The sequence below is a fragment of the Muscardinus avellanarius genome, assembly GCF_963383645.1.
Source record: "Muscardinus avellanarius genome assembly, chromosome: 14".
NCBI classification, from domain to species: domain Eukaryota; kingdom Metazoa; phylum Chordata; class Mammalia; order Rodentia; family Gliridae; genus Muscardinus; species Muscardinus avellanarius.
Window position 1 is genome coordinate 43,005,141 of NC_137800.1, and position 23,444 is coordinate 43,028,584.

A 23,444-nucleotide genomic window follows, 5' to 3' on the forward strand; every position below is an offset into this window, starting at 1 on the left:
AAACTTCTTTAACAAATGAATGTTCAAGATACTTCGAAGACTTAATGTACAAAAATGTCAAAGATGTTTAGTTAGAATGTTTCTTTGCTATTTTTCTGTTACATATTTTTCTAGGTAATCATTCAGGATTTGTGTATTTTCATTATATAAATGTTTTTGAAACATTTTCCAGTATCAATATTTTATATGATACCACTCAAGAAATTCACCTGTCATTTCTATTTAACTAGGTCTGACATATTTTTTTCTCTTTTCAAATTTACCTAACAGTGCTTGGGTATTTTTCCTAATGCTTATCACAAAAATGACACATGCTTTTCTACTTAAAAAAAAAACTGTCAAGAATACTAAAATCTGAATATATTCCTTTTACTTATGTTCTACAGTGTTAAGATTTGTTACTTAAGGGAGCAAGAAATTGCCTTGGGCACTATCACCTTCTGTTTGAACTCACTCTACCTTCTGTTATTAAAATAAATCTTGCAGTAGCTACAGATGTATAATCAGTGACTTCATGGTTACCTTATATGTGGGCAACTTTAACTTGGGTTGCAATATAAAATAGAGGCTAATTGGTGTAAGTAGTTAAGTGACAAGAGATTGATAGCAGGGCAGAACAAGGAAAACTATCCTTAGCAGCTCCTCTTTCTCTCAGCCTGAAGGTATAGAATTATTTCCCTTCCAGTCTGTGTAACTTGATAATCATTTAAAGTACATGAAGGATGCTTGTGTACGAAGAGGGAATGGGATAACGATAAACCATTCCTCTCGTTAAGACCTGGCTCTCTTCTCATGACTCCATCATAGAGCCAAGGTTTAGACAGAAATGGTGTCTTTAACTTGCTCTGGGGATTGATGGTCCAAAAATTAATTAGTAAGCTTATTATTTGAAATGTAAAAATCTGTTCTAGAGAATGTGATTCAAAATATCTTGATTCAGGCCAAACAACAACCCTCACAACCGAGAAAACCCCACATTGGTTTCAATAAGGGTCCAACAAAGTGTTCAGGAGTAATGCACATAGAAGGGCATTGTAGGAAATGGAATGACTGAAAGAAATGAGTAAATTAAATCAAAGTGTCACAAGAATTAAAAAAAACCCCACAAGATAGCAGTGTAGGCTAAAGCAGCTAATGAACAAAGATACCATGGTATGAAAGTATGAGTGCCGTGTTTCCTAGGGCTAATCCTGGAATTGGCAAATTCTCTGCAATTGGCCACAAGGCAAAGATTTTACATTTTCTGGGTCATAGGGTTATGTTAAAGCTACTCTGCTGTGTAGTAAAAAGTATCTATGAACACCATGAACCTGAACATGATTCGCTAGAACTTAATTAGGCACTGAAATTTAAATTTCATATTATTTTCACATAAAATATTATCTTTTTAAAACTTGTAAAATCCATTCTCAGTCTGTGGCCACACCAAAAAAGACACTAGTCGCTGACTCCTGCAACAAACCATAGATACACTGAAGGCTGCATTGTGATAGATGGGCCTAAATTTAAGGTCATTTTTATGATAAATTATTGATATATTGTATGGCTAGTAAAATCCATAGAAAGAATAGTTAGTGGTATTTAAATATGCTCATGATATATGAAGGAAAGACATGCAGCTTATGAAATACATATAATCTTCTAAGTTCAAAATACACAAACTAGCCGGGTGTGGTGGTACACGCTTGTAATCCCAGCATTCAGGAGGTTGAGAATGGAGGATTGTAGTTCTCGGACAGCCTCAGCTACTTAGCGAGGCCCTTCACACTCAATGAGACCTTGTTTCAATAATAAAAATACTAAAAAATAGGGCTGGGAGTGTAGCTCGAAGGTACAATGCCCCTGAGTTCCATCCCCAGTAACCCCCCTAAAATACACAAACTAACCTTTTGCTATAATCTGGGTATTAGAATTTGAGTATTTTCTTCTCACTTTGCTTATCTGTGTCTACCAGAAGAAATATGTGTTTCCCCCTCCTCTTTCTTGTTGTTTTGGTGAAGAAACATTATTAGTTAATAACTTAAAATAATTCTGACATTATATTAGAATAATGACTAGATATTAAGAGATGTATTAGGAGGCCAGCCAATAGTCTTAAAAAATGTATGTAAATGACTTAGCAGTAGGAACAGAAAAGTGATGAAAACCAAATCTAATAACACAGGATGTGGGATGAATACAAAACAATTCCAAGATACCGTCTCCCATGACTATGAGACTGGTACTGTCTCGGAGGAGATGGGGAGGAGAGGACACTGATGTGGAACATGCTGGGAATAAGCACGGATGTGGTAGTCATATTCATCCAGAAGGATCTCAAAGATCACGATTTGACATCTACATGTATTTGGAACTGAGAAGTAATCTAAAAGAAAAGAAGATGTAAGAGTGTCATGTTAGAAAATCCAGGGTATAAAGTTTTAAAGGGGCTAAGGGCTGTTCAACTAAAATGCCAGAAAGATCATGTGAAGAGACTGGTTTTGGTCCCTGCGGGAGATACTGAAAGCATGTTTGGTCTTTTTGCCTTCCTGTGAGATAGGCGAACTGGTAATTAAAAGTGGTTTGCTGTTTTGTTTTAAAAATTATTTTCTCTGTTTCTGGTGTTGTGGAAAACCAGGATCTACATGCTGTGCTTCAGGCAGTATATTCTGTCCACAGTTGGGAACAGGTTAAATACTCTACTGAAATCTTTAGCTGGTCAGACTTTGTGCTCAGCTCTTACTTCCTACAACCTGGGGAAGAAATTGTAGAGATCTAGTGGTTACAAAGTGGCACATTCTCACAAAAATCAATTTATGTGGCTCATGGGGCACCTACTCAGATTTCATCTTGGTATTCAAAAATAGTACAGAGAGGAGGAAAGGCTGCACTTCTTCACTGAGCTCGGAGAGGTTGCTGGCTGAATTTTTACTCCCTATTCTACTGGCTTTGTGGTTAGAGAAACTCACTGATTCACTCTTAGGATTAAAAAAAAAAAATCTTTACATTTGTAAGTGTTACATGGGAATGCCAGGGAGGAGGACATTAGAGCTTGTAGGCAGATCTCTTTAGCCAAAGGCCTAGGGCTCTTTTCTTTGTAATAGAATATTACTGAACCCAGAAATGTCTTCAAGCCTGAAATAAATGGTCTTTTAAAGAGGCCTAAAGAAATCCAAACCTCTATTAGGAGTAAGCAAAGAGATTTCTGGGAATCAAAACCCCTCTGTCTCTGTAGTTACACAGGGTAATAGTGGTCAAGTCTATTGCTGAAGGCCAGCTCTCTATGCCATGTACAGAGAAGGCAAACTTACTAACAGTTTTGATGACATGACCATTAATAATTAAAAATGGTGAGAAACATCGGTACTGGTTTGGAGAAAAAAGTCAAGGGGTAAGAACAGATGAAGAATAAAGAACTCATTTGGAGCACAGGCACTGTACACTCTGTCCCAGCTTTCAATGGGTTGTTCCTAGCAAAGTAAGCACACTGTTTTGCACAACAGAAATGACATTCTGGAGCACACCTGGTGTGCAAATTGACTCAGACTGTGTCCTTGTTTTTGAGGGTCAGGATATACAGAAGGAACTAGACTCTAAACTTTTTTTATTTTGCCATCGGGAAAAACAGTTTACTTTTTCCCAATGCTGATAGATTTTCTTTTTTTAAAAAAATTTTTATTGGTGCATTGTAGTCATACATCTTAGTGGGATAAAAGACTTGTGGAGACTATAAATTTTTTTTTCTGATTTATGTGTTCCTGGTATTTATTTCTTAAGGTTTCCAAATACCAATAATATTTTTAAAAAGTTTCCAGTATGTTAATTATTTCAAAGATTTGTATTTTGTTCTGTTAATCTTGGATGTTAAGGTGTGTATGCTTTTTTAATGGAAGAGGGATTTAACTACATTTTTTTATGGACAGGATTAAGTATATTTATATCATTGTTTTATCTTCCTATTTCTTCTCCAAAGTGGTAACAGATGTGTAAAAAATCAGGGAATAATATTTTAAGGTAGAGGGGATATGCTTGGATATTAGTATTATTATTAAAAAATATAGTCAAATGGTTTAATTCCAGAGGTCAAAGTCTGTTGGTGAAATTTATACTGAGGACTTGTCCCTACAGCAGCTAAGTACAGCAGCAAAGGACTGCAATGCAGAATTTTACTGTTGTCTTACATTTGTAAAACAGTAATTTACTACAACTTGTCTTTCACTTATGAGATACATATTATGGTCTTATTTGAAAGTGGAGGAAAACTCAGGCTCAGAAAAGATTAAAAGACTTGCCTGGGGTTAAAGATTTTAACTGCCATGGTCCAAATCACATCTTCTCACTCAAAGTCCAGATCACTTTCCAATACACCACAATGGAATACAACAATATGGAGAAAATAATCCTTAAGATTCAATTTCCATTTGTACAATATTATTACAAGATTCAGCACTGTTTTCTTTATCTAGATAAGACAGGGGATAAACAATGGTGCCTTCATAGCACTCCTGCTTTTCTCTGAATCATTTCCAAATGTTTGGACTTTTATTCCATCCCTCAAATTGGGACTCAGTATGTCCCAGTGAAATTCTTGTCAATTATATATATGTACTATGGGCTGGTCACTACACCATTTCTGTATTAGCTTTCCTTTTATACCTTGAGATTGATACTTTCCCTACAGATAAGATAAATATATCTAAGATACACAAATACTGCCGTACAATGTACACTGTACATCCTGGGATTTCTTTGCTTTGCTGTGCCTGTTCACCAACATACTTTTCTCAACATTTGTAATGCTTTTCATTTCTACCTGCTATTCTGAACTTTCCCTCATTGAATTTCATTTCACCTTTAACTATTCATCTCTTAAAATTACCAAATATATCATGAACTATAATTATCTTTAAGACAATGGGAGGCAATTCCTATGTCTATTACATGCATAATTAATATACATTCTGCTTTTAGTATGTCAGCTGGTTCAGAATCAGGTTTCGGGAATAATTGTTTCCACACATCTTTCCACAACTAAAGGGAGCTGTGTGGAATAACCTGAAAACTCCAGGTGTCAATCAATGTGGACTGTATTTTCGAGATTTGTACAATGTGGCAAACCAGTAATTTTACCTTCACTCTATTTTAACAGTTGTTTTGTGTTTACTAGAAGTCGCTAAGATTAGCATTTTTGAGCAAAGAGACTGAATAATCAGATGATGAAAACCTACTATGTGCAGAGCCTTTGTAGATATAAAACGCTACCCCAAATAATTTACAGTCTTCTAGAAGCAAAAGAACCTAAACTAGTTACATGTAAAAACAATAAAAAAATATAATGCAGTAAAATGGTTAGTGTAGGTGCAGAGAGGAAGGCAAAGTCATTGCTTTAGACTGCGAGCCCTTTCGATTTCAGTGACTGCAAGATTAACCCCACAGAAATGAGGCTGGTGTATAGCAATTTAACAGATGAAGAAACAGGCTTAACAAAGTTAAATGCATTGACAAAAGACATAGAAATAACAGACATGTCTAGCAAGCCTTTCTCTAATCCCACAAAAATACTATTTTAGAGCTGAAGAAAAATATTTATAAATTAAGAAATTAACTCTACGTCCCAAAGTTAGTGAGGAAAGGATCCAAGATTCAAACGCAGATTTGTCTAACTACACAGCCAAAGCTCTGAGCTGCTTCATACCCAAAATTAAACCCCCAAGTTGAACTCGATTACTATTATTTTTCATTATGCCACACTACTTCTAAAAGATGATTCTTGTGGATAGTTAAGAATCAAAGTGACAGAATTAATACAGAGAGTCTCATGTTATTATACTAAAACAGAGACTTGATGTACCACAGATATTTTTACAGAAGTCATCTGAAGAGAATTTTTGTGAGTTGCAGAGTGCCGGTAGAGAATAGTGAGGAGGTAACTGCCAATAAGTAAAGACTATCAGATCATTACCAGCGTTAGTTCTTGACCCATTTTCTAAGAAGGGTAAAGTTAATTTTTTACTTATTCTGAATATGGCTCAGATGATAATTGGACCAAATTCATAAGAAATCTTATATTTCACAGTTAGTTTCAAGGGACTCTGGAGCCCAATTAAGTTCATCAAAAGATTTGGGGAAAATATTTCCTTCACTCAACTGAGCTATGCAAATATAAATCAAAGCTGCTTAATATTTAGCATAGAAAAACACCATTCTTAAGGAATAGTAAATAATATAAATTTAAAACATTTATAATAGTTATAATGATTAGTATAAAACATTTGAGTGAGTAACTACCTACCAGGCAATGTGCTAGGTGACTTGCATGCTCTCTCTCATGTCGACAGAGAGAGCAGGCAGTAAAATCATCTCTATTTACAAATAAGAAAATCTAGGGTTTAAGAAGTTAAGTAGTTTGCCCCAAGCCACATAGTAGTAAGCAGAATGGGGACACAAGAGAAGTTTGCTTTTTAAAACTTAATAGACAACCTAGGAGATTTTAGTAATGGGATGAAACAGTCCAAAACTATAGAATACATCATTAATAATGAAACTTGGGGAAAACTTAAAGAAATAGAATAAGGTATGCTTTGTGCTTTTACCAGGTACATAGATCAAGAAAAAAAAAAAGCCCCGAGCAATTTTAAAGGTAAGTGTGAAATATTGAGAATATATGATGGGAACATAAATGTTTAAGATTTATTGAGACTTAAGATTAAAATTAATATTCAGAAAAGAATCACTCCATATAGGGCTGTAAAAAAAAGAAACAATCCAAAATTGTGAGAAGGAAATGAAAAGAATTGTTTGTGGTACTAGGGATGGAACCCAGAGGCCTTCCTCTGGGATATACCTCAAGACCTATTTTTAATGTTTTTTTATCTTATTTATTTATTTATTTGCAGGTCTGTGGATGGAACCCAGGGAAATTCTACCTCCAAGCTATATCCCCTGCCTTATTTTTATTCTTTATTTTGAAACCGGGTCTCACTAAGTTGCGGAGGGCCTAAGTAGCTGAGGCTGTCTGCGAACCGCGATCCTCCGGTCTCAGCCTCCCGAATGCCGGGATTACAAGCGTGTGCCACCATGCCCGGCTTGTGTTTTTTATTTGAAACAGTGTCTCACAAAGTTGCTGAGAGCCTCACTAAGCTGCTTGAGGCTGTCTTCAAACATGCAATCCTGTCTCAGCCTCCCAAGTACTGGGATTACAAGCATGCTCCACCATGCCCAGAGGAAAAATATTGTTTAAAGATGAACATGGAGCTACATATAACAATAATTATCCAGAGTTCTGTGTATCAGATTGGCACAAAAGCTGTAATTCATAATTTCAAAAGGAAGACCCTTGAAAGCTATAAATGGCAGAATATGTTGACATAATCCCCAAGGAAGCAATTGATAGCAAAATTCAAAGACAAGCTTATGGGTGATTATTTGAGCAGTAGATAGTGCTATGTTCAGTGTACGTCTTTACTAAGGGATATCAAGTTTTCTCCCAAATATTACCTAAAGTGAGAGGTCTTTTTAAGAGGTACCTTTGTGTGTGTGTGTGTGTGTGTGTGTGTGTGTGTGTGTGTGTGTTTTGGATTCATTATTTATTTTGTTGTACTGGGTATTGAACCCAGCGCCCTTGTATCTCTATCTGAGATATGCTGAAATGCCCAGGTTCAACAAACATAAGAAAATCACAAGCACAGGAAGGCGCATGAAGAAATGACTTGCTTGTAGAAACAGAACTTACTGACAAATAATCTTTGAGAAAACGTCTAACTAAATTTTATAGAGACTCAGTATGTTTCCAAGGCTGGAGGCAAACCTGTGATACTCCTGACTCAGCCTCCCAAAGCCTCTGGCTTTGTATCATCTTAAATCTCACTATCACTGTCATACATACTCTAAGAGCTACTTTGGAAGGGAATACATAAATCTCCTTGTAGCTTGTTTCTTGTTTAATAGGACATTTGTTTGAATTGGGAAAGTCAAGGATATGGTCTTGGTTGAGAAACTATTTTTCTTTGCTGTTATAAGCTTAATTCAACAAATTTCTGTCATATATGGTTGGATTAGATTAGTTCTTGGTTCCTGTGATTTATGATTTAAGACCGTGGAGCCTAATGCTCTTTGAAATTGACATCTGCAACCATCTTCTCAGAAGTACTTAGCCCTCGGGTATTTTTTCTAGAATGTGTTGTGAGTTTTCCTCTTTCTAGAATGATGGTTTTTTGCATCTTGTCCACTCATTTCCTACAACCCGCCTTTACCTAATATAAGTTTTTTTTCCTTCAAATTTTAAGTCAAGTAATATAATGCTGGTGTGCAAATAAATACTTCTGGAAATATATAAAGTGTCCCTTAACTATGTAGTGCTATGCTCACAGGTGACAAATTTCTCCGGCAGAATAGGAAATAGGAAATGGGTTTTGTTTTGTTTTGTTTTTGTGTGGTACTGGGGATGGAACCCAGGGGCATTCTACCTTCGAGCTATATCCCAGCCCTATTTTTTAGTCTTTATTTTTTGAAACAGGGTCTCACTGGTGGTGGTGCTAGGGATTGAACCCAGAGGCATTCTACCTCTGAGCTACATCCCCAACCTTGTCTTTTTTTTTTTTTTTTGGTGTTACAGGGGTTCTTGGAAGCCCTTCTACCTCTGGGCTACACTCCCAGACCTATTTTATATATTTTATTTTATTTGGAAGCAGGGTCTCTTAAGCCAGTGTGGCTGACTTTGAACCTGCGTGATCCTCCTGTCTCTGCCTCCCAAGGGTGAGGATTACAAGCGTGCGGCACCATGTCCGGCGCAACCCTGTCCTTTTGACACAGGGTTTCACTAAATTTCCAAGGGCCTCACTAAGTTGAAGTGACCTTGAACACGCCACCGTCCATCTCAGCCTCCCAGTATTACAGGCCTCTTATTCTTTACCAATATCTCACCTTTCAACTAGTCTCAGGATGCTTTTTCTTTCTGCTTCACTCTTGCTTTTGCCCTTACCTTGGCTTTCTCTCCAGTTAACTAATTGTATAGGTATATATTTTTTCCCTTGTACTATCAGGATTTTAGAACTTAGCTCAGGAACTCTCCAAAGTTTTGGCATATACTCTCTGTAGTCCTTTTAAAATGCTTGCTTTCAATGTTTATCATCTAATTCATAATAATTAATGTGAGAATTCATAAAATTTCTGAGAGGAAAAAAATGGAAGCTTATTTTGAAGAAAGTTAAGAAAAATGAAATAAAAGGAGCCAGAGCTTCCTGAGCGTTATGTATCATCACTAAGGCGATAGTAGCATATACGCACATGCTAGCTAATATAAGAAACGTTTTCAAGTGCAAAGTTGGCATTTTTCTTTCTTCATAATGCTTTCCAATACTGCAATAAAGGGAACATATATCTTATAAAACCTGACAAAGCAAAATATTTGAGAACGAACATTAGGAGGGCTATGTGTTTGTGGTATAAGGATTTATTGAAGCCACCGAAAATGCAGAATGTAAAAAAGAAAAGCAATGCAATAAGGTTCGATGTGATATGGGAAGTGGTAATTAAACTAAAAGAATAACTTGAATTGTGCAGTGAGATAGCTGGATAACTCAATTCTGTAATTCAAGTAAAATAGAAATAATAGAAATCTCAGTAAAAATCTGAAGAAACTTAGAGAAAACTTTTTAAAGGAAAAAAACTCTTCCTTTTCCAACATGTAAATTATAGTGGCTTATTTCAGTAAAGAATAAGGTATAAAAATAAGTTTTCTTTTTATTTTATTTAATTAAAAAGATAATCTTGTCAGCAACCCTTAATTCTGAATATCTTCTTTTGCTTCATTTCAAATATAAGGGGAAAATAAGACAAATTCTTATTATTTCTGAGTAAAGTTCCTTTTTCCTTTTCAACTATTAGAGGTCAAAAAGGAGTTCAAGAGACAGAATAGGAAGTTATTACCTTGATGTTCAACATCCTAATTGTTAATATTTTCATTAAATGTTTTGGCTATCAGATTACTGAGTTCATACATTTGACCTCATTTTTTTTTTTACTTTGTTTTTGGGACAATTTTTTATTTACAGAAATATAAGACTTAGATGATCTGTACAATATATGACACAGGAGAGATAAGAGATGAACTGAGAATCAGAAATTTTCCTTCTACTTTAGAGCTACTTCCTCAGTTTCACTTATAAATTCATTTGAATAAAATATCTCCCCTGAGCTTTAGTCTAATTTAGACCTTCTTCTGGAGTCCTTTTCTCAATCAAACAACAGTGATCTTTCCCACCTGTAAATTATTTCCCTATGACAGACTGCCACTAGCTTTTGGTACTTTATATTGTTATTTCCTTCTTCATGGGTATCTTATTTCATGGGCATATTTTCTTTCCCTAAACATATTAAAACTGATTCATAGTAAGCATTGTGGCATCTATAAAGTATTTGTTTAATAACTCGAAGTAAAAAAATCTTGAAATTGGAAGGCAATTATGAAATCATTTAGTTCCTTATGACTGGCTCATCATAATTACGTGGGCAATTATTACAATGATTCTTAAGACCTATACTTGAAGATTTTAATTCAGTTGTATGTGAAAAAATTTTAAATTCTTTTTAAATTTTTTTAATTAATATTAAAAAGTTTTTTATTGGTGTATTGTAGTCGTACACTTATCACTCCATCAGCCCTTCCTCAATTCCCATCTCATTCCTTCCCGCCTCCCTCTTTTCATGTTTGGCTTGGTGGTTGACTTTGATATGTTTGTGAATGTAGGTCAAGAAATTAGGAGATTTCTGTCTTCCACCATTCCATTCCCCTCAGTTAGGTCACCTTATTTGAAATTCTAAAAGTTCTGTTGGAGATTCAAATGGCCAACAAAGAAATCTGATTTATACCAACTTACCACCTCATTATATGTGGAAAAATGAAAACCTACTGAGGTAACTTGCCAAAGCATGAAGATAGTTATATTAGAGAGAAAGAGACTAAGATCCCAGATATCTGAAACTTTATCCCAATGATTACTCAAGAAGTTCTGAAGTTTGGTGAATACATACTGCTATCGTAGCATAAAAAAAAACAGGCAAGAACCTTCACATTTGGATACATATCTCTTCTTCAGAAATAGACTTTTCTACAGTTGCTGAAAATTGTAGAACTCTGGGGGAAAAAAATTAGTGATCTAGCTCAGGATCGGATACTGTTAAATCAAAATCCTTTGGATTTTCTTTAATGAGTCTTTCGCAGAATTTGATTTACCTGGTAATCAAGTTTAAAGCTGTTGGCTTTTAAGGCCCAGTAGAAAATTCATTTAGTCAGTAATGTCCTATTTATCAGAGCTAGAACTGGGGCAACTGCCTTATACTTTACTCTTCCAAATCTATTAGCAAAAGTTTTAGTATAATTTTTTCTGTGAAAGTAAATGATGGGGATTGAGCCTACATTGATTTTTAATAAGAGCTGTATTAATTGCTAATAAGAATAAACTTTCATACTTAGGCAAAACAATAATATCCTTTTCTCTGTCTCTAAGCTGTCAGCTAAGAGCTGCAGCCGATACTGATCTCGGTCACCTAAAAGTTAGCTGTTAGCCCAGCTAAACCTGGAATGTAAAACAAACACTAAATTCTTACTATAGTTTAAGGTTAAGAGAACCTATACTAATTACCAAGTACACAGAAGAGTTATAGCCCAAAGCCTCCATACTTTAAAGACAGGTTTTCAGCATAATAAATAAACTCTAGTAGATACAGATAGGAAAGGGCTGAAAACTCCCCAAGGACACAGGTGGATGGTACAGGCCTCCTCCAAAGTGGGCACATACCATGTAACCCCTGACCTTGTTAACCAAGTAACACATCTTGCACATACTGGTTTTAAATCTAACAAGAAAGGCTAACACCATGGAGGTAATTGGTAGGCCTGTGCCTGCATTAGGTCAGGGGGAGGTAAAAAGGCAACTGGCTTAAGCAGGATGGGAAAAAGGAGATAAAGAAACCTTGTAAAAACTGCAGCAGCTAACAGAGATATAGACATGGAGGGAAAAGCCATTGCTAACCAGGTGAGCTAGTAACTATGTAAACTCAAAGACTGGTTTCTAAGATTAAAAAAGAATAAAGGCATCAGGCAGCATTGTAGAGAGTTCTATGAGCTTAGTGAGCAAAGGAGAAAGTTTGCTTCAACAATCTGAAAGCTGCTAGGCATGGTGGTGCAAGGCTTGTAATCACAATACTTGGGAGGCTGAGACAGGAGTATCGAAGGCATATGGCCAGCCTCAGCTACTTAGTGAGGCCCCCCAAAACTTAGACAAACCCTGTTTCAAAATAAAGAATAAGCTGGGTGTGGTGGCGCACACTTGTAATCCCCGTGCTTGGGAGGCAGAGACAGGAGGATCACACAGGTTTGAATCCAGCCTCTCTGGTTTAAGAGACCCTGTTTCCAAATGAAAATATAAAAAATAGGTCTGGGAGTGTAGCCCGGAGGTAGAAGAAGGGCTTCCAGGAACCCCAGTACCACCAAAAAAAAAAAAAAAAAAGAATAAAAAATAGGGCTGAGTGATGTGTGCATGTATGCCTTTACCATCGTGTACTCCATTAAGATGTATGACTACAATGCACTGATAAAAAAAATTTAAAATAAAAGAAAAAAAATAGGGCTGGGGCATAGCTTAGAGGTAGAATACCCCTGGGTTCCATCCCCAGTACTGCAAAAATAAGTAAGTAAATAAATAAATAAATAAATAAATAAATAAAAATAAAAAACTGAAGGAAGCTTAAGAAAATGAAGCTGACCAACAATTGCAAAAAAAAAAAAAAAAACTGATATAGTTTTGGAAAAAAACCCCTCTACTTATAAAGCTTAAACAAGCCAATAACAAGCAACAAGACTGAAGCAGTTAAAAAGAGCATTCCAACAACAAAAAATCTCAGAACCAGATGAATTCTACCAGACCTTTATAGAAGAATTATTGGTAATGCCCCTCAAATTATTATATAAAATATAATCAATTCAACATTTCCAATTCATTCTATAAAGATATTGCCATCCTGATAATAAACCAGGTAATAAAAAATAAAAAATAAGCTAATATTTTTTTTTCTTTTGGTGGTACTGGGGTTCCTGGAAACCCTTTTTATCTATGGGCTACACTCCTAGACCCATTTTTATACTTTTTTATTTGGAAACAGGGTCTCTTAAGCCAGCACGGCTGGCTTCCAACCTGTGTGATCCTCCTGTCTCCGCCTCCCAAGCGCAGGGATTACAAGCATGCGCCACCACGCCCGTCTAAAAATAGGCCAATATTCTTGATGAGCATAACTGCAAAAATCCCTAATAAAACATTAGAAATTTGTACTCAATAATATATCAATATTGTACATTATGAAAATGTTGATTTCATTCAAAGGATGCAAGGATGTCTCAACACATTGAAATCAATCATCTTAATATATTCCATAAATATATCTATGGACTGAAATCACATGATCATTCCAATAGATGCAGAAAAAGCACCTGACAAAAATACAATACCCACTCATGTTAAGAACATTGAAGAAATGAGGGACAGATGGAACTTAACATCATAAAGGTAATATACAACAAAGCTAACATCAAACTGAATGGAGATAAATAAAGCATTTCCTATAAAATCAGGAACAAGACAGGGATGCCCATCACTTGAAATTTCAGCCAGGGGAATTAGTCAAAAGAAAGAAATAAAAGGGATACATTCAAGAAAGGAATACGTTATTTGTTTGTGAATTATATAGTTTTATACCTAAAAGACTCAAAAAAATTCAACCAGAAAACATTGAGAGCAGATAAACACATCAAATTAGCAGAAAAAAAATCAACATACAAAAGTCAATAGTTCTTCTATACATCAATAATGAATCTGCTGAAAAAGAAACCAGGAAAACAATTCCATTCACAGTAACTTAAAAATCCGGGAATAAAATTAACCAAAGTAAGAGACCTGTATTATGAAAGAGAACATTAAAGACAGGGAATTAAAAAGACCTTAAAAGATAGAAAGCCCTCCCATGTCCTGAATAGGGAGAATAAATACTGCCAAAATGGCCACACTGCCAAAAGAAATCTATAGATTCAATGCAATTATTCCTATCAAAATACTAGTGACATTCTTCACATAACTAGAAAAAAATCCTAAAATTCATAGAGAAGAATAGATGACTCAGAAGTACCCAAAGAATTTCTGAGCAATAAAAGCAATGCTAGAGGCATCACAATACCTTATCTTAAATTTTACTACAGAGCTATAGTAACAAAAACAGCACAGTATTGGCATAAAACAGACATACCTCTCTTTCTCTTTATTAAATATCCTGTATATTTTACTTATTTTCTATCTCCATATCACCCCTTAACTCACATATAAGCTCTATGGGGACAGAAATTTTGGTTGTTCCTATTAATGATCATATCCCTAATAACTGGCACATGATAGTAATGGCTTAATCATCATTTATTGAATACATTCACTATTTTGCTTTATAGGAAGCAATAAATTTGTGTTTTCTTGATTTTTATAATTTGAACCACATGGGGTACTGGTTGGCATATTGTTCAATGCAATTTGTCTTCAGATAGATGTTAACATCTGAAAGTCTTCCTTAAAATAATTATACTTGATATTTTATAGACACTATTATCTATATAGAAAGTCAGAGTTTTAAGAACTCCTTCTAGGAAAAGTCAAAAGTGTATCATTTTTCCAAACACTGACGAGCTAAACTGAATACTGCCCTGTTCACATATTTGATGCTTTTATCTTTTATGGGTCTCTGTCACTGTATTTGTCTTCCCTTTTATATGTTTTAAGAAAGAGAGTTCTAATAATTCAGCTTTGAGTAGCACTAAGTAAGTTAGACCTTTGACATATAAAGATAATACTGATGAAGAGGAAAAATAACTGGTTAAGAAGGTATCGTCAAGGAGGCCAGAGAGTGGGCTAGGGCCCATGAGAAGATGGAGTTACACAAACATTCTCTACTTTCCTGCTCATACCAAACAGTAACACACTTGAGAAATCAGGCCTTTCTTAGAAAAAAAAAAAGCACACAAAGTACTGTAGGAGAATAAGGCAAGGGTGGCAGTCAAAGGCACAGAGAAGGCTCCAATTTGCTCAAGGGGAGGCGAGAGAGAAGTAGAGAAATTATTCAGTAGTAACAGTGACAGAATTCAAGGTGAGAGGTAAGTGAGTTATCTCTAGAGCATGGGATGACGGCAAAAATGTGTCCTGTCAAATAACCTATTTTTGAAGCACTCTGCAACACCCGAGAGGGCCAGTTGTATAACATCTAGGGTTTTAGATGTCTTCCTTCATTCTCCAGTATCTTTATCATAAACCACCTCATATTTAAAATGGCTTAATTGCCCCGTGATGATTTGAATCTAAACTCGCTCTTGGAGAGTTAAACCCATCTGGTAGTCTACTGTGGTGGGCTCTTTCTCTCTCATTCTGATCTGACCTGATCTACATTTTATACCTTATGAGGCCAACTGAAAGTAAGCCCCTCTGGTTAGGATAGTGTGGCCTAAACAGGAAAGCGAGACTGGTTACACAGTAAGAAAGTTGAAGTAAAACAAGCAGGCATAAACTCTGTTTCAGACATGCTTACTATTCATATCAAGTAAATATGCATTCTGAAAAGCCTCTCAAGGGATATATATGGTTAAAGTCAAAACAAACCCCAAAACTTGGAGAATTACTCAACTAAATGATTACTACTCCTTGGAAAAAAGTACAACCTTGAAAATTATTCATATCATTACTAAAATGGTACTGTCAAATGTAACATTGTTATACAGGCCTACCATTCTTAGTCATTCTATTGCTTTTTCAGAGAAAAATCTACCTAGAAAATGATACTCTGGTATGATTCTGTGGCCTGAAATACAGGAAAAGTTAGAACCTGCCCTTTTTCTTTCTTATCTTCCCGTTAACCAAGTAGGGGTTAAGAATCTCATGACAACTCTTGTTATAGTTTATAATTTTTATAAAAACAGAAATCTAACTCTTCCTTTAACATATTTCCCTTCTTTTGATATATTTGAAATGCTACACATTGAAGTGAATTGCTTAAATCTTTTTCAGTATCCTAGATAAGATTCAGAAATGCAAGGTATATCTAATTTGGTTACAGACCCAATTATAGAACACTTGTTCAAGTAAGACAAATCATTCAGAACTAGAACTCTCAATCCCATAGTAGTAAGAAAATTGGGGAAAAAAAATTATTTTCTTCCTTCTTGGGTACTGCTCAATTCTGGATTTTATTAATTCTATCATTTCACATTTTCTGAACTGAAACTGGTTGCTCTCCCTAATATGTAGAAGCTAGAGAGAAAATGAGTGATAGGAGAAACTCTATAAACTATTAGCAAATAAGGTGACCTAACTGAGGGGGATGAGAAGGGGGCAGAAAAAAATTCTCTAATGTACATGATGTACTTTCATAAATATATCAAAGTTAATCACTAAGCCAAACATGAGCAGGAGGGAAAGGGGAGGGAATCGGGGAAGCACTGAATACGCGATGTGTGCTTGTATGTCTCTACTGTCTTGTACCCTATTAAGATGTATGGCTACAATGTACCAATAAAATTTTTAAAAATAATTTAAAAAAGGAAAAGAAAAGAAAAGAAAAAAACTTTGTTTTCCTTTCTTATTATTCTTGTAGCCTCAGAACTGATGTTTTTAAAATTTTTTTTATGCTGCAGGCAAGGTTTAAAGCAGATGATCCCCAAACCCAGATCTGATACCCACATTTCTGCTATTCTCTTAGCAAATTTATTTTTAATGGATGTGGGAAGAGATCTGGTTATGTACCTTTATCCACATGAAATAACACACATATACAGAGAGAGAGAGACAGAGAGAGAGAGAAAGAGAGATTGGAGGAGTCTTATTCTTTGAAAAATTTGATGATCAGATCTCCATTTTACAAGATTATTTTTGCCCCAGATAATGCTAAGTATTGTTGTCATGAATGATGTATATATATAATTCTCTTAAAATATTCACTGCTCACGTGGGGAAGGTATATTAATGTATTATAAGCTTTTATTTTCTAACTATCACTGGTTCTACTATGTCAGCAAAAAGGGTCTTCAAAACCTCTGAGGAAGAAAAGAAAGGGCTTTTATCTCTTTGTAATAGAAAAAGATAGGTTAATCTATAAGAAGAATTCCCCAGAAAAAGTAAAAGTTATTTCTTTATAAAAATTGAGGGCCAAGTAGTGTTAAAAAGTAAGCATATGCCTAATTCATTAGCTGAAGAGCTATAATCTGACACATCTACTGTAGTGTTTCAGTTAATGTGTAGTTTTGTAATAACATGATCTCAGAATAAATTTTCAACATCTCGCCACTTGCAATTTTGACATCATACTAGTGAAAATCTTATTAGATATTCATTCTGATGACTTCTGGAGACCAAAGTTAATTATTTAATTTTTCCCTCTCAAGTTGGCCTTTCTTCTTTAAAAAAGTTACAAATTTGCAGAATTCAAAGGATGATGCAATGATTATTAGACACTGATAATAAGTTATATGAGAAAATAATCTTGCAAATAAAGTCTAAATCACGATGAATAGGCAAACCATAGGAAGAAATTTCAAAGAAATTCATAAAACTTAAAATTTGTTCTGTTAATATCTATACTCATATATAACACATTATATAACACATGATAATTTCACTCTGGAGTGAAATGAAACAATACCTTACTTAGCAACAGTAATTATGCTTTATATCTCCTTTGTATAGTCTACTATGCTGAACACAGGTAGATGTTAAAAAATTGCTAACTACATTTAAAACCATGTGGCAAATGATTTAGTTTAATTTCTTCTAACCATTAAAATTCTGTTTTCATAAAAATAAAAATATTCAGTTTAGTATAAAGATATTACCTATAAGGATAGCCGTGGTACTTGGAACGAAATATCGAAAGTAGAAAACTGAAGAAGAAGACCACCAGGCCTAATCCCACCAGGCAGATTACTAGAAAAAGAGAGAAAATATCATTACTGTCTAAAAATATGCAGTAAAACCCCAAATATGTATATTTTAAAAAATGCATTCAATTTTACAGAATACTTACATTTAATAGTTCATGTCACATACAGGCACAACAAACCAGATAATCCACAATACAATGTATTCATTATTTTCCACATTCTTCTCAATGAAAATGTACTATTTGGGGTATGAAAACAACAAAATTGACTGATCTAAGTCTTCTGGTAGTTTTCTTCTCTTACAGAGTTCCTATAAGTACTAAAATGCCCCAGAGGGATCAAAACAAAAGAAAATGTATGATGAACCACAAACAAGATTATCAGCGCCTGCATTATGAAGCATTGGCTATAATAGCAGGAGCATTTGCATTATTAGAATGCTAAATATAATTTTATTTGTTGAATGTCATGCAATATTCATAAAGAAATATATATAATTTTAAGTTACTGTTAGATTATCGCTTCACTTAAGCATGTTACTGTGAAATAGTTTATCTTAGTGTACAGAGGCTAGAAATAAAGATGACAGAGGGGGGAAAAACGATCTCAGGGAGAGCCAAAGGGGAGACCATCCCCTTCAAAGCAAAGCAGGAAACAGTGTCAGAGTACTGCAGTTATTTGCTTTTCAAAGGAACAGAGGGCATATGTTATATGTCCTGTGGTATAGGTTTTCAATATTACTGTGTCCCAGGAAAGCTGACATGAGAAAAATTACTTTCTTTCTTTTCCATTTCCTTTTTATTATGGTTGGTAAGATTTTACTCAGAAGTAGATGGATAATACAATATAGCAGGTTTCTTTCACGTATATATTTTGCATATTGAACAAGACTCATTAATAATAAAAATAAGTAACATGCTTATAAAGTTCAAATTCTTAAAAATATAAGCCAATCAAATGTATGTTTAGAATGAATTAAAACAAATATATATAAATAAGCTAAATTTTAATTATATCTGTTTTACAAAATTAGAAATTAGTATTATTGCTTAATAAGAAATACCTAAACATCTTTTAAAAATAAAACATTTGCAAAATATTTAAATATTTTCATTAGATTCAGGGAACTCTAAAAGTTTGAAAAAAATCTAAAATACTATTATGAAAGAAAAGAAAGGAGAAAAGAGATTAAAAATATAAACAGGAGATATAGGATAATCAGACAGATCAATATACTTCAATAATGATAAAATATAATCTCTAAACATTTTTCCAGCATATAATTGAAACTAGGTTTAATTAAAATCCCGAATAACTGAGTAGGTAAACTATGACACTGTCAAATATGACCCATTAATCTTCTGGTCAGTTTTCATTCAACTCTGCAGAAATATCTAAGTTTTGAGTACCAATTACAAAACATAGCATTTAATATAAGCATCCAATTGCAGCCTCTGTGACATTTCATTTCAGACAACACTCGTACAGTTTACTTCAAATTAATATTGGTAAAAAATAAAGTAAAAACTGAATATTGTAAGTGAAAAACACTTTAAAAAACTGTACAATATCTAAGTATATCAGACACCAGGCCCTAGATTAACAACTGATTACAATGGTCTTATTAAGTCCAGAATTACTTACATAATACTTTTATTATACCATTCCAAATTGATATTTCATCAAATATTTTTCTTTTATATCACCTTTAATTTTTATTTTTCACTCCCTTGCTTCTATTTATAGCCTCATTAGGTTCTGCTCAAATGGGCAATAAGGTTTAATATATAAGACCAAGTAAAACAGAATTTATTTACCTACACAGTGAAACAAAACTATGCTGCTCAAGTACTAATATGTGGAGAAGGGAGTGAGGCTGATTATGGTGAGAGGTTAGTGGATGGACCATGTCAGCCCACATGAAAGAAGCCCACTGCAAGAAGAAAATGCCTTGATCTCATAAGCATTCCGACCAGGACATTAATAATCACAACCGTTGTAAGGTACCCAAACCAGAAATCACATCAGAATCCCAAAGGAATGACTTTAAAATACATTTTCCAGCTCACGGGAACCGTGCTCTCTTCCTCTCTCACACACACACACATCTACACACAAATGATCTGCAAGTGGTGTGAGTAGGAGATACAATAGAAACATCTACCAAGAAGGAAGCTGGAAGTAATGATTTTATAAACTTGTAATTGTAGATACTGGGAAACTAAAAAATTTCCCACATAACTTCTATTACTATTACTTACCTCAACATGACAGGTTTTTAAGACAAATTATGTAATTATATTACTACTGTCCTCATAAGCATGACTTACCAATCTCAAGAACATCATGATGTTATTTATTCGAAAGATATAAAGTGATATTCAACAATGCTTAACTAAACAAGGTAATATGCTCATTTCTTTTGTAGTTAATTAACAACACTGTATCAATAACATCATGAGAAAATCAAGGGCAATCTTGACCATACATTACATTCAAACATTTTAACACTTAACAGTTACATATTCAGAAATTACTACGGTTCATTTACATATCACACTCGTTAAAAATCTTATTAAAATGCCTGGGTTTTATTTTAAATATACTAATAAATTATTAGTCTTTTTCAGATACCTATGCCTTTTACACATAAATTCTGGGTTATAAAAAGAGTTCAGAAATGCAAAATTTATTGAGAAAAATTAATTATAGGCTTGTGGAGGTATAAGTGTAATACCAGATAGAAATTTAATTATAAAAAAGGTCTGTGGCAGGAAACCCCTACTCTAAGGCCCTGTGTCCTTTCCTAATGTATGTTCTCCGGGGCAGAAGATATTTCTATGTGTTTTCTCTCAGCTGTGAAAATTGTTACTTTAGAAAACTACATCTGGTCTTCCACAACCCTCTGAGGAGAATAGTCCCATCATAGGATAAAACAGTCGACTTGCTTAAAAAGATGAAGCTGAAATTTGACAGAGTTGTAGATCTTTGTATATCAAGAGAAAAGGCAAAGCCCCTGGAAGAGACAGTAACAAGAGATACCTCCCGCCCATGTTCATAAAAGAAGTGGAGAGAATCAGAAGGTAACATTTGAATATAAAACCTTTGCAGAAGCCTCCTCCATCTGAGTTAGGCTTTTAATGTATAACTGATTCTCTTAGCATAAGGAACATATTACACGCCAGTAAGATTTTTGAAGACTGCCCACAATATTCTTTCTAGTGTGGATATTGTAGCACAGGCTATGGCTTCTGCAAGGATGGATCAGAGCATCAATGACATCTCACCTTTACACGTAACTGTACAGAAAATCATCCAAATCCCATTTTGTAAGAAATACATTTTCAAGTACATTCATACATACAACCAAGAAACAAAAAAGGACAAAACATCTTAACCTTCTTCAAACTAGACCACTTCTTTAGAAGTTTATGTTTATGAGTAGTTTTTCTATAATTCCCATTTGATTTAAAGAATCTTAAGGCTAAAAATAAAGTAATAAAAATACCAACAGAGACTTACTCCGTCTTTTTCCAACATCTCCTTTGGAAGTTGCTGCTTCATTTAGAAGAACCATCCCCATGGTGATAGCAGCATCTATGGTAGTTGTCAAGGAAACAGTGCCAGTACCAAATAGATGTGAGTAAAATCTATTAAATTTCCTGGATATGAGTAAAATGTTACAGAATGATTAACTGCAAATGCACAGATAAATGCAGTTGACTATAAATGACCATTCTAAGTCTTAATTTTTAACATAACTTGAAACTTTAAGTTGCAAAATTTTGAGTCTAATTTAAATGCTTAAAATTCTAGGACATTTATAACACATGAATTCTATCGACCTTTAAAACCAGTTATAACATTTTACATTATACACAAAAATGAGTCATTTATAAAAACAGTAACAATTCATTGGCAATCCTAGAAACTTAGAATGTATTCTAAAATCTTAACAGTAGACAATGCTGCCCTCTCCCCTTCCCTACCACACAGGAGACGTATGCCAAATGCTACCATGAATCTTTTAGGGATCAATAATGTGCAGTTTTAAAACAACTGAAATGTAGGTGTTATCCGAGTTTCAATCATGTAGTAATAGATCAAATACACATTTTACCCATTGATAATTTGTTCAGGTTTCTAGAGTATTTTAGTTTGACAATATATCCTTATAAATATTACAATATAGCAAATATTTATTAATGATTAATATATCTGCTAAGCATTTCTCTCAATTTCATGAATAAAATCATGAAAAATAAAGTTCACAAAACTAAATGTCTAACCATTTTAATAAGCAGCCACACTGTAAAATATTCTCAGGTTCCAACACGCACATAAATATACATGTGCACAAATATGAATCTATAAATACACAAACATAGACATGATCTCAGTGAAAAGTATATTAGTAAAATATCTTTTATTGGATGATAACTGGATGTATCCTATTCCACTAACATTCTCCCTCTGAATTGTTACATTATGTTGAAAACTGATTTGCTTTTCCTAAACAATGCTGTTAAAGAAACTTATATGATTTTCATGAGGCTGCCACATTTTATTATGTTATTTTACTCAGATATAAGTTGTTCTCAAATGTTTGCCATTTTAAATATTCCTGAGAAGAATATATATTTATGGTTCTCTTAGTGTATATGAGTAGTATTTTCCAGGGCTTTATGTATAGACATAGAGTTTTTGAAATTTTGAGTATATGTATTTTCAAATTTGCTAGATATATTGCTTTAAAAATGAACAGTGAGCTGTGCATGGTGATGCACACCTGTAATCCCAGTACTTGAGAGGCTGAGACAAGTGAATCACAAGTTCGAGGCCAAGCTTGACACTTAGTGAGACATTCACAAACCAAGGGAGACCCTGTTTCAAAATACAAGCCAGGCATGGTGGAGCACGCTTTTAATCCCCAGCTTGGGAGGCTGAGACAGGAGGATCGGGCAGGTTTGAAGCCAGCAGTATTGGCTTAAGAGAACCTGTTTCCAAATGAAAAAAAGTATAAAAATAGGTCTGGGAGCGTAGCCCGGAGGTAGAAGAGTTTCTACCTCCAGTACCACCAAACCCAGTACCACCAAAAAACAAACAAACAAACAAACAAACAAACAAACAAACAAAAAAGGGGCTGAGAGGGCGTAGCTCAGAGGAAGAATGCCCCTGGCTGTTCAATCCGGGAGGGCGGGGGGGGGGGCACCGAACAATGTAAGAATTTCTACTTTCCTTTTTTTACTAACATAGTATTATCAGAATGCTTTTATCAAACTTAAGTCTGGCTATATTTTGATATGTCCATCCCTCTTTTTTTTTTTTTTTCTTGGTGGTACGGGGCTTCCTTGAAGCCCTTCTACCTCCGGGCTACACTCCCAGACCTATTTTATACTTTTTTTTTTTTTTTTGAAACAGGTTCTCTTAAGCCAGCGCGGCTGGCTTCGAACCTGCGCGATCCTACTGTCTCTGTCTTCCAAGCGCGGGGATCACAAGTGTGCAC

The 23,444-nt window shown here is 34.5% G+C and overlaps 1 protein-coding gene across 1 annotated transcript in view; it reads right to left on the reverse strand.

Annotated features, from left to right (window-relative positions):
- Window positions 1-17,886: 17,886 nt before the first annotated feature.
- The window catches only part of TUSC3 (tumor suppressor candidate 3), a gene marked incomplete at its 3' end in the record, with an annotated part of 159,697 nt that continues 154,139 nt past the window's right edge, over window positions 17,887-23,444 (reverse strand). The window contains exons 8-9 of the mRNA XM_080710637.1: window positions 21,461-21,535; window positions 17,887-17,981 (exon numbers count right to left, since the gene is read on the reverse strand). Of these exons, the coding sequence (XP_080566763.1) occupies window positions 17,887-17,981; window positions 21,461-21,535 (170 nt within the window). The remainder of the gene's footprint in view (window positions 17,982-21,460; window positions 21,536-23,444) is intronic.